Here is an 11206-nt window from a genome sequence, read left to right as displayed (position 1 = left end):
AACTTTAGTGTGAAATTTTTATAAAAATTTCTAGGATCTCATATTATTTGTTACTCATTTCACTGATCCCTGAAGGCTCCTGGATGGCCAGTAGAGAAAAGAAGTAAGAATTAGCAAGAAGCTGCATGGGGAAAGGAAATAGCTGTGTGTATTATTCAACTGGATTATAGTCTCCTTACTTTGTTGGACTCCTGAGATCCTTTTGTATTGGGTAGTGTCATTTCACCAGGGTCTGATATTTCAACTTGCTGAGTGATGAAGGTTTGATCTTGAAGTTTACTTTTATCCCTGCAATAATGACAAAATAAGAGTATTGTCAGCATCCATACCTGAGATTTGGTTCAGAACAGCAGATTCGTCATATTATTCTCACTCAACTCTAATACATGTGAAATGCCCACAAGAGCCATTGTGATTGGTTCACATTTGAAACTTTGCAGGAGAGATCTTACCCAAATTCCTTCATTTCTCTACTGTCAGAAACAACATGATCTGGAACTGGAGTCCTAGAAGTCTGGTTGTATTTCCTGTGGTGTATAAAAGTCAATAAAAAATGAGGCAGTGTCTCCTTATATCCTTATATTTCAAGTATACCCTTACCATGACAAGTGAAATGTTTCAGTTAGATGGGCTTATTTTCAAAATAAATTTTTACATGCACATACATACACACATGCACACACACACACATACAGCAGGTTAGGCAAACTAATATATTCACTTGAAAGTTGAGGTATGCCGAACTTGAGAAGTGGAAATATTTATGGAGATGATCATAATGAAGCTACTCATACAACAATTTGTTTGGGGAGGGGGATACTGGAAATTATAAACTAGGGCATCATGCATACTTGGCAAGTGCTCTACCACTGACTGACCCTGTACAACAACTAATAGTGGTAAAGGGCAAGTTTGAACCAGAGTACCAACAAAAATGTCCAGAAAAATATCCTTCTCACAAAGAGAAACCCAGAACACAGAAGGTTATCCAGTAGGGAGATAGGCCCAGTAAGAAAATTTTTACCTTAAATTTTGGAAGGACAGGAAATAAGCATATCATAAATTTAATGTTCTAATTTAAGTGAGTTTAATAGAGATAGAAAGGATAGTAGGTTGATACCCCAACAGATAAAGATACATACCCCATTCCTAAAACTTGTTCTCAATTAGATGCCTTTGAAAGCAACATAAAACACTCAAAATCTAGCTATATAGTCTAATGGTGATATGTAAAAAAATACTTTAGACACTAAAGAATCTGAAGACCTATGTGGTTACTAATGTATTGATTTATTGTAGTCACTTATTGATTATTCCCACTAAGATCAATCATAAAGAAAAATACCATGGACTCATAACCATGAGCTATCAACTATGAACTCTTAATCAACTTCCTACATGCCTTGGTAGACCTTCTATCATCTAACTCCTCCCCCATTTGGTTTGAATCTCCTCAACATTCCACCATCTATTCCTATCTTACTGTTCCTTTATCTAATTCTGGCATGAGGTTTCAACAGGCTTAAACATAGTTCCATTATGAGTTAGGTTCAAGTTCATTGCTTTGGTGTGAACCATCTTGCTTTAATTCCTTTGTTTCTCCAAGGCTGAAAACAACATATAGTATGGAATTAGAGGTCTAGAACTCTAGCTATATTCCTTCAATAGGAAAAAGTTAACTCAAATGGTTATGGTGGTGCACCTGTAATTCTAGCAGCTCAGGAGGCTGAGATAGGAGGATCACAAGTTCAAGGCCAGCCTTAGCAATCTAGCAAGACACTAGCAACTTAGTGATACCCTGTCTCAAAATAAAATTTAAAAAAAAAATTGAAAAAGGCTGGGTACATAGCTCAGGTAAAGCACCTCTGGATTTAATCCCTGGTGGTACCTCCAGTACCCAGTACCCCAAAAAAAAAAAAAAAAAAAAAAAATCAGCTCAAGACTTACTGATGATATCACATTCCCCTAGTCTAGGCTTTCCTATTACTATATAATTCTTCTGAGTCTATGTTATAGTTATACTTTTATATTTATTTGTATGATGATTTTAAAAAATTTTTCTCTCATATAGAGCATAAACTCATTGAGATTAGGTGTGATGTCCTTATTTACTCAACACTATATCCTCAATAAATAGCACGGACTCAATGTGTACAAGTGAATTAAAGGATAGACTAAATAAAATTTAAACCTTTATCTCAAACTGGCTTTCTGGTTTGGTTTTATTTTGTTTTTGTGGTACTGGGGATTGAACCCAATACCACAAAAACACAGTGGCTAAAACACAGTGGTGAGAGTGAAACTAATAATTAAAAGGAATTTATTGGAATACCTGTGGATTTCTGTTTTCCCTTCTATATCTCTTTCTTATATTAGAGTCCCTTGATGAATAATCACATTTACATATTTTTGCAAACCAATAAAACCTTAACAGTTTTTATGCTTCTCTACATGTGCTATACATTCAGTTAAGCAATGTAACTTAGCAAGCATTACAGTAAGCATCATCCTAAATATCTAAGATAATATTTTCCCTTTAATTCCAAGTCATCTTATGTCTTCATGTCTCCTCATTCCTATTCCTTATCTCTTGGTGTACTCTTTTAGTTTTTCTGGTCCTTTAATATATTTCTTCTTCTTCTTTTTTTTTTTTTTTTTTTTGGTATTGGGATTGAACTCAGGGGTGAAGAAGTAGGAAATTACCTAGGAACAAAACCATTCATTTTTGCAAAGAGCAATCTCAAGACTTTTTCCTTCTGCTCCCAGGTCAAATCTGCAATATCCACATTTTTTTCAGTACTTGTCCTAAAGAATTTCAAAGGGAAAAAAGTGAAAAGAAAAAATGTGATCAAAGCAAACTTTTCTTTTTAAAAAATATAAAATACGTAAACATAAGAAAAATTCCATACCATAACTGAATACTATATAATGACTACAAACTATATCCATTAAAAAACATAAAATTGAAAAGGTTACTAATATACTAGACTACCCAAAATGTTATGTAGTCATTAACATGAAAAAGACAAGAACTATAACATGAAAAAGGTTTGTGCTCAAACATTAAGCAAATAAGTAAAACAGAATGTTACAATATAGCACACTATGTATTCATAATTACTTCAAAGACAAAAGGAACAAGAAAAAAAGTTGATTGGTAAGATTATTAATAGGTGTTTTTCTTTTAACATTTCTTTTTGTATAAAATATTTACCTGTGAAAACAGTGACAAAAAGTAAATTTGGGAAATAACATATAAATTAAATTTATAATCTGTTTTTCTTACCTTTAAGTAAGGCTCCAGGCAGGTCTATCTACACTAAAACTTTTCCATAGTATGCATAGTCTACTTGCTATTTATAAAAGCTAAAATGTAGAGTATTTACGTTGTATAATTCAGGAAATATTTTTGCAGATAGGCCAGTGGGGTTGGTTTGTTGTTGTTTTGATTTTCCTTTTTATTGTTCTGCAGTATTGGGGATTTAATCCAGGGGTGCCATATCACTAAGCTATACCCCCATCCCTTTTCTTTTTTTTAATTTTTTTTTAATTGTAAACAAATGGGATACATGTTGTTTCTCTGTTTGTACATGGAGTAAAGGCGTAATCATAAATTATTTGTGTAATCATAATCATTTGTGTAATCATAAATTTACATAGGGTAATGTTGTTTGATTCATTCTGTTATTTTTTCCCTTCCCCCTACCCCTCCCACCCCTCTTTTCCCTCTATACAGTCCTTCCTCCATTCTTGCCCCCCTCCCTAACCCTAACTCTAACCCTAACACTAACCCCTCCCACCCCCCATTACCCCCATCCCTTTTTATTTTTTATCTCAAGATAAATTTTTTTAATTTAATTTTTATTTATTTTTTTTGTGTGCACTGGGGATTGAACCCAGAGAGACTTTATCATTGAGCTACATCCCCAGTCCTTTTTATTTTGTATTTTAAGACAGGGTCTAACTAAGTTATTTAGGGCCTTTTTCAGTTGCTGAGGCTGGCCTCAAATTTGCTATCCTCCAGGCTCAGCTTCCCCAGCTGCTGGGATTACAGGTATGTGTCACCATATCCAGCTAAAAAATTTTTATCTTTTTTATTTTAGGCTCTCAATAAGTTTCCCAAGCTGGCCTTGAACTTGCAATCTTCCTCCCTTAGTCTCTTAAGTAGCTGGAATTATAGGTGTGCGTGACAGCAAAACCTGAAAGTTTAGGGTTTTTTTAATATAATTTATTTTAGTTGTAGATGGACACAATACATTTATTTTATTTATTTTTATGCAGTGCTGAGGACTGAACCCAGTGCCTCACTCGTGCTAGACAAGTGCTAGACAAGTGCTGACCACCAGGCTGCACCTTACAGTCCTGAAAGTTTAGGTTTTGCCTTATGATTACCATATATTTCAATTGTCCTCCCTAATCTGCCTCTTAAACAGATGCTGGAGATTGAAGTCAGGGCCTTGAACATGTTCCACACATGCTTCACCACTGAGCTACACTTCCAGCCCCCAGATGATGCAATAGTTTAAACACCATTTCAGCCCTGCTAGTAGAAGTGATAAGTTGCCCAGTAGCAAAAATGTTACACAGAAGGCAGAAGAGGAAGAGCACAGTTTCTGCAATAACAATGTGGGGAATCGTTTAGCCTCCTCTGAAATTTTATAACAATATACAGTAGAAGAACGGTGTACGGAAACTACCTTATGTATGGTGGAGATGCAAGCTACAATAAAAAAGAGGAAACTGCAGCCAATAGCTTCATAACAAAAGTAACATTCTGAATGTGGCAATAAGATAATATACTATATTATTAGCAAATAGATATATATTATTACAGTAATATATGGTTTTGTTTTGTTTTTTTTTAAGTATCATCATCTTTTCAAAAACTTCCAGAGGCCACTGGGCATGTCCAACCTTCCCAATAGCTATAAAATTCAAAAGCACCTACAAATTAGTCCCTTCTAAATGAATGTAGGGGACTGGCTGTGTGTGGTAGTGTACATCTGTATTCCCAGCTACTTGGGAGGTTGAAGCAGGAGGATCACAAGTTTGAGGACAGCATGGGCAACTCCCCCTCAAAAAAAAAACGAGGACTGCAGATATAACTCAGTGGTAAATTGCCTGCCTAGCATACACAAGGCCCTGGGCTCCATCCCCAGCACTACAATAATAATTAGTATTATTTAATATATAATATAATCATAGTAATATAATTATATTATAACATGATATTATAAAAATATAATAATATATTTTAAATATGTTTATTATAACAATTTAATATTTACTATAATAATACAATTGTGTTACATTATTATTAAAATATTTAAAGCAGAAAATACACATGAAAAAACTCTTACTAAGATACTAAGTTCATAGTTGTATAGGAAGTCCTTTAAAGTTTCATCAGTTGGGCTGGGAATACAGCTCAGTTGATAGAGTGGTTGCTTTGCATGCACAAGGCCCTGGGTTCAATCCCCAGCACCACAAAAAAAAAAAAAAAACAATTCAAGAAACAAAGTTTCATCAGTTAGGACCTCTGAAGAATTCAATTAAATTGGAATACAAACCACAATTTAGTTCCAGAATAATTACAATACACGATAATGTAATCAGTGGTTTAATGGGAAGACTGTACTACAAAACAAAATGCTAACAGGAAACAAAATTAATCACTGTACACCCAGGCATGGTAGCACATGCCTATAATCCCAGCAACTAGGGAGGCTAAGTCAGGAGGATAGCAAGTTTAAGACCAGCCTCAGCAACTGAGAGAGGCCCTAAGCAACTTAGTAAGACCCTGTCTCAAAATAAAAAATAAAAAAGGCTGGGGTGGATTCAATCTCCAGTACCAAAAAATAAAAATAAAAATTTACATGGTTAGATATTTTTGTCTTCATCTCAAGATAGGAAATGAAGCAGTACAAAATATCTGAGAAACCTATACTTATCAAAAATGTTTAACTTGAATCTAATGAAGCCTTTATAACTACTTTCCAATTTAAGCAAAATAAGATAAACAGGTTAAAAGATATTACAATGACATCCTATTGGACAAATAATCTAGTCTCTAACAAATCTCTGTCATGAAAATAATGAGGTATCTACTAAGAATACATACATACTAAGATCCACAAACTATTCTGAACATAAGGATTGCAAAGATAAATCAGTTCCCATTCTCAAGTAACTTGTTGAGAAATCTATTCTACTTAGTTATCAAACTGAACTTTTCCAAGTTCTTATTTCATTAAAGGGCACAAAAATGGCAGCACAAAATAAAAAGTGTTATCAGTACCATTTTTCAGCCTTGATAAGATCCTGATTCACACTATTGGTGCTGTGTTCTCTGCCATCAAATGTCCTGATCAGGGGATATTCTGTTTTTCCTGCACATGCCATTCTCATTTTTATATTGAAAGCATCTTGTGCTATCTGCTTGTAACGCTTTCTGCTGAGTAAGATCTGTTGCTTCACTTGGTATAGAGCATCTAAAAAGAACCTTTCCACTTCTGTTCTCTCATCCAGTATGTTCTTGGCCAGCTTCTTCACGCGATTCATTTCCCTGTCCTTCATCTGAAGGAGGTATTGTAGCTTGTCAATTTCTCCCCGACCTGCTTGGTTCTCTATTGTTGCCTGTTGCTGCAGGTTCGAAACTTCAGTCTCAAACTCTTTGGTCATGAAACTCAGAGCATTCTCTAAGCTTACCACCTTCTTCCGAAGAACTTGGATTTGTGCTTTCTGCTGGGTGAGTTGCAAAATCTTTTCCCTAATCAACAGGTCATTGATCTCCTAAAAACAGATGAGAGAGGGGAGAGTTCATTAATCATTCCAAAACTTTAAAGTTCCTCACTAATTTTCATTACTTCATGAGATATAAGTTAGCTACAAGGCTAAGAAAGTGATTATTTCAATGTTTCTGTGTAGAGAAAGTAACAAATACCCTAAGGCCCTTGTCTGGACATGTGATCTTACTAATTATGAAATTTCAAACTGCCTCTAAAATTTTGAAAGGTTAAATAATTTATATTATCAAAATCAATAAAACTAATGTAATGGAAATCATGGTAGTCTCCTAGTTGCCTACTCCAATATCCATTTTCCATTTTTCTTTGCATCTTAGTAATAAAACCCCAATTTTATTAAGGAAGGAAGTAGAACCAGCTGAAAATCCAAGACTTCCTTGCAGTTCAGCATATTAAAATTCTGGTCAATGAGATATAAGTGGAAGTACGTGTAAGACTTCCAGGAAGACCTCTGAATCTAAATCTAAAAGGGTACATTTTTTTTCTTGTTGTCCTTCCTCTTCCTTCTGTTTGGAATAATGGTTAGACCTCCAGTAGCCACCTTGGCCATGAGATAACTTTGAGGATATAAGCCAAATGTTGCAGAGGAGAGTTAAGGAATCCGAATATCTTTTGATTTTGTGGCACTACCACTCCTGTTCTGGATTGCTTATCACCAGTTCCTTTAGGGCAAAAACAAACCCTCTTGTGGTGATGCCATTGATGTCAGGTCTGTTATAATCAAACTTAGGTGATTTGGGGACCAACTATAATCAAAGGAAAATCAGTATTTTCTAAAGGTAGTAGACAATAAGAATAATATTTATGTTTCTGATAAAAATCATATTTATAAAGTCAAATCTAATGCTTCTTATAAACTATTCACTAATTCATCTTTTCAGATAAGGAAAATGCATCATCCAGACAGAAGAAACATGGTTCTACTGTCCTTTTGTATGCTTATAGTAGTCAATTCTTAATATTCACCAACCCAATCATTAAAAAAAAAAAAAAAAAAAAAAAGACTAGGAAACAGTATAAATGAAAGTGGGAACCTTTTGATGTAAAAGAAAAGTACGATTTTCTTGCAACTTCTCAGAGGTTTTTTGTAGAGCGTCAGCTTCCTTCAGGTGGTATGAGAGAGCTTTCTGGAGATAAATATTCTCTTTAAAAACATTTCTTCCAGCAGCATTCAATTGCCTAAAAGAGATATAAGATCACAAAACATAGGCCCAAGTTTTAGATATTATCAAATGAAAACAATGATTGCTTTATCCTCTAACATTAATAATGACCATCACTGTAGTTCAGTAGTAGTGCACTTGCCTAGCATGCATGAGGCCCTTTAGTTCAGTCTCGCACTCATTTAGTTTATGATAGGCACTCAATAGGCAGGTGGGGAGCTTGTTACAAAGTTCTCACCCTATAGGAAAGTGCAAAGTGATGTGTTACTTTCAGGCATGAGTTTCCCAAGCTCTTTCCTATCCAGACGACAACTTGAAGAACTCCAAAATGGCAGAGGTACAAAATGAAAGCATCCCAGGTTCCTGAATCACCACTGAAGGAGAGTTGCCAGATCCATATTGAATTGTTATACAAGCAAGAAATAAACCATTGAGACCTGGGAGTTCAATTATTAACATAACATACTTTAGTGTTACTTCCACTAATATGTCTCAAAACAATCCTGCAAGTCTGCTGATATCAGTCCGATTTTTATTTATTTATTTATTTTTATTTATTTTTTTGGTACTGGGGATTGAACCCAAGGGAGCTTAACCACTGAGTCACATCCCCAAACCCTTTTTATTTTTAGAAACAGATCTTGCTAAGTTGCTTAAGACCTCGCTAAGTTGCTGAAGTTGACTTTGAACTCATGATCCTCTTGCATCAGGCTCCCCACTTGCAGGGATTACAGGTGTGCACCACCACACCCAACCCATTTTCAGATGAAGAAATTTAATTTCAAGAAAGTTAAGCGGTCTACCAATGTCACATGCATGCTGAGAACCAAAGTCTAACTTCAAGGCCCAGATTCTCTCCACCACACCATGCTGTTACAAAATGGTTAGAGGGAAAGGTGTAGAGCATAAAGAGACAGTCAGGGAAAATAGACCAGAACATTTGAAAAAGGCTAGCCAGGAGAGGAGGAGGAAGACAAGAAGATAAAAAGAAGCCAGGTGCAGTGGTGCATGCCTACAATCCCAGCTGCCTGGGAAAGTGAGGCAAGATCACAAATTCAAGGTCAGTCTTGGCAACTGAGCAATACACTATCTCAAAATGAAATAAAAAGGGCTGGCAATATAGCTCAGTGCTTTCCTAACAGGTGTGAGGCCCTATGTTCAAACACCAGTACTGTCAAAAAAAAAAAAGGTCTGGGTATGTGTAGAGCACTTGTCTAGTATCCACAAAGCCTTGGGTTTGATCCTCCAACCCACACTCCCCTCGAAAGAAAGAAAGTAGACAAAGCAAAGAGGTAAGAGAGGCTTATTTGAAAAAAGAGGCAATGATCTCTTACGTCACAGCTTCATGGTGGGCTCTCTCTGCCAGCATTACTATCTTCTTTTCAGCCTCTTTTTCTAGTCGGTGCTACAAAAAGAAAATGGCTGGTTTAAAATAGTTATATCTCTAGCAACAGTTCTAAAAGATTTACACATGTTATTTACTTTTTACAACAACACTATGAAATAGATATTATTATTATCCCCAGAAGCAATGACTTAGGAAAAGAGAAATTAATGCACATTGTCAGGAAGTGGTAGAGCAAAGACGCATACACAGGCAATCTAATGTTACATATCCTCCCTAATGAGTAATCAAATAAATAAGAGAATGAATAGGCTGTGATAAGAGCTATACATGAAATATGTGGGAGTAATAAGATAGGGAGTAACTAGGGGAGATCATTTTAGGTTGGAGTGTAGGAAATCTCTGAGGAAATGACATTTTAGATTTAGAGAATAAGCCACAGCTTAAAGAAGAACATTTCAGAAAGAGGTAATAGTCAAGCACAAAAACATGGAAGTAGGCATGACTTTGTGATTCAAGATACAGAAAGGAATAAAAGGGAAAACAAAAGCAAACCAAACAACAATGAACTGGGGAAATCCTTTATATGACCAGGTGGAGCATGCTAAGCAAGAGATGAATGAACAGACCTATTGGAAAGCCTAGTGCCTTAGGAAGGAGCAGCCCTGGGATTCAAATCCATAGAGAAATACCCATGAAATCTGTAACAACAGGGTGAGGCTGATACTGCTGTAGGTGACCAACCAACACTTAATTCCCATCTTCCTTTTTCCTTCCTAGCTGCTACTAGTAGTTGGAAAAACAAAATATTCACTTTCCCAGCCTCTTTTATAACATGGTCTAGCCAATAAAATGTAAGAAGAAATCTGCTAAATGCTTCCGGGAAAGGTTTTATGGCTTCCAGATAAAAGGGACAGATATATCTGGAGTATCCCTTCATTCTTGCCTTAAACATAAATAAAGATTGAAGTTACTGTTATCATCTTGCAACTATGAGGAAAAGACCAGAAGCACCTACTCTCAGACAGAATAATCCTATTTATATATGCACTATTACTCAGGTATTCTGTAAGCTGACCAAGTACTTCTAAAGAGATAGGATTCAGGTGAAGTAGAGGGGAAATGCAACTGAGAGCGTCCAATTCCTGACCATTGCAGGAAGAGTCCCAGAGGGAAAGCGCCAGGGTGCTGCTCCTGTCTTACTCCCTTTAGGTAATTCCATACACAAACTAGAAACCTAGGCCACTGTGTGTGGAGGGGGGGGTGCTGGAGATGGAAATCAACTTAACACATACTAAGCACACACTCTACCCCTGAGCTTCATCTCCAACCCCGTAAACCACTTTTTAAAGTAATTCTTCTTATCTAAAATTCATGAGTTATTTGCCCACCCTCAACTCCCTACATGCCTACCAATTTCTGAATCTAATCAATTCTTTCCTACAAATGAAAATTTAAGAAACAAAAGAATTAATTGAAATCATGGGGCCTCTGAAAAGACTCTATGGAAGAAACGTGTTCCAATGTACTTCCCATAATTTGGAGAATTAACTTCAGAGACCCAGAAAAACCAGGAAGTTTGGGATGTGCTAAGAAACATTTTTGAACCCCCTTTTATTAACATCCTTGGCTCCACTAGACTAAGGGAACATTTTCACACTCATACTTAGAGTGATTTCTCCAATACCTTCTCCCCTATGTAGAGACACATGTAGCTTTAATTGTACCAGGGGAATACCAAGCTGAGACCTGAAGCCTTTATAAAATCTTTAAATGGAAACAACCTAAGTGTCCATCAACTGATGAATGGATAAAGAACATGTGGTACATATACACAATTGGGTATTTTTAAGCCAAAGAATGAAATTCTGTCATCTGAGACAACATAAATA

The 11206-nt window shown here is 35.9% G+C and overlaps 1 protein-coding gene and 1 long non-coding RNA gene across 3 annotated transcripts in view; one reads left to right on the top strand and one right to left on the bottom strand.

The window, feature by feature from the left end:
- Window positions 1-11206, bottom strand: part of Bbof1 (basal body orientation factor 1) — a 42909-nt gene that overhangs the window by 8840 nt on the left and 22863 nt on the right. Inside the window, exons 6-11 of one of the 2 annotated variants that reach the window (XM_047539492.1) lie at window positions 9304-9374; window positions 7841-7985; window positions 6299-6792; window positions 2704-2805; window positions 453-527; window positions 180-288 (exon numbers count right to left, since the gene is read on the bottom strand). In XM_047539492.1, coding sequence (XP_047395448.1) covers window positions 180-288; window positions 453-527; window positions 2704-2805; window positions 6299-6792; window positions 7841-7985; window positions 9304-9374 — 996 coding nt within the window. Of the gene's footprint in view, window positions 1-138; window positions 289-452; window positions 528-2703; window positions 2806-6298; window positions 6793-7840; window positions 7986-9303; window positions 9375-11206 lie in introns of those variants that run through there. The other variant, XM_047539491.1, reaches the window with a different exon arrangement.
- On the top strand, window positions 5826-7808 carry LOC124976691 (uncharacterized). Its single transcript, XR_007107047.1, has 2 exons — window positions 5826-6748; window positions 7688-7808. It is a non-coding gene; the product is annotated as an uncharacterized LOC124976691 (long non-coding RNA).

This window comes from Sciurus carolinensis, chromosome 2, assembly GCF_902686445.1.
Source record: "Sciurus carolinensis chromosome 2, mSciCar1.2, whole genome shotgun sequence".
In the NCBI taxonomy this organism is placed as follows: domain Eukaryota; kingdom Metazoa; phylum Chordata; class Mammalia; order Rodentia; family Sciuridae; genus Sciurus; species Sciurus carolinensis.
This window is presented reverse-complemented; position numbering and strand designations above follow the sequence as displayed.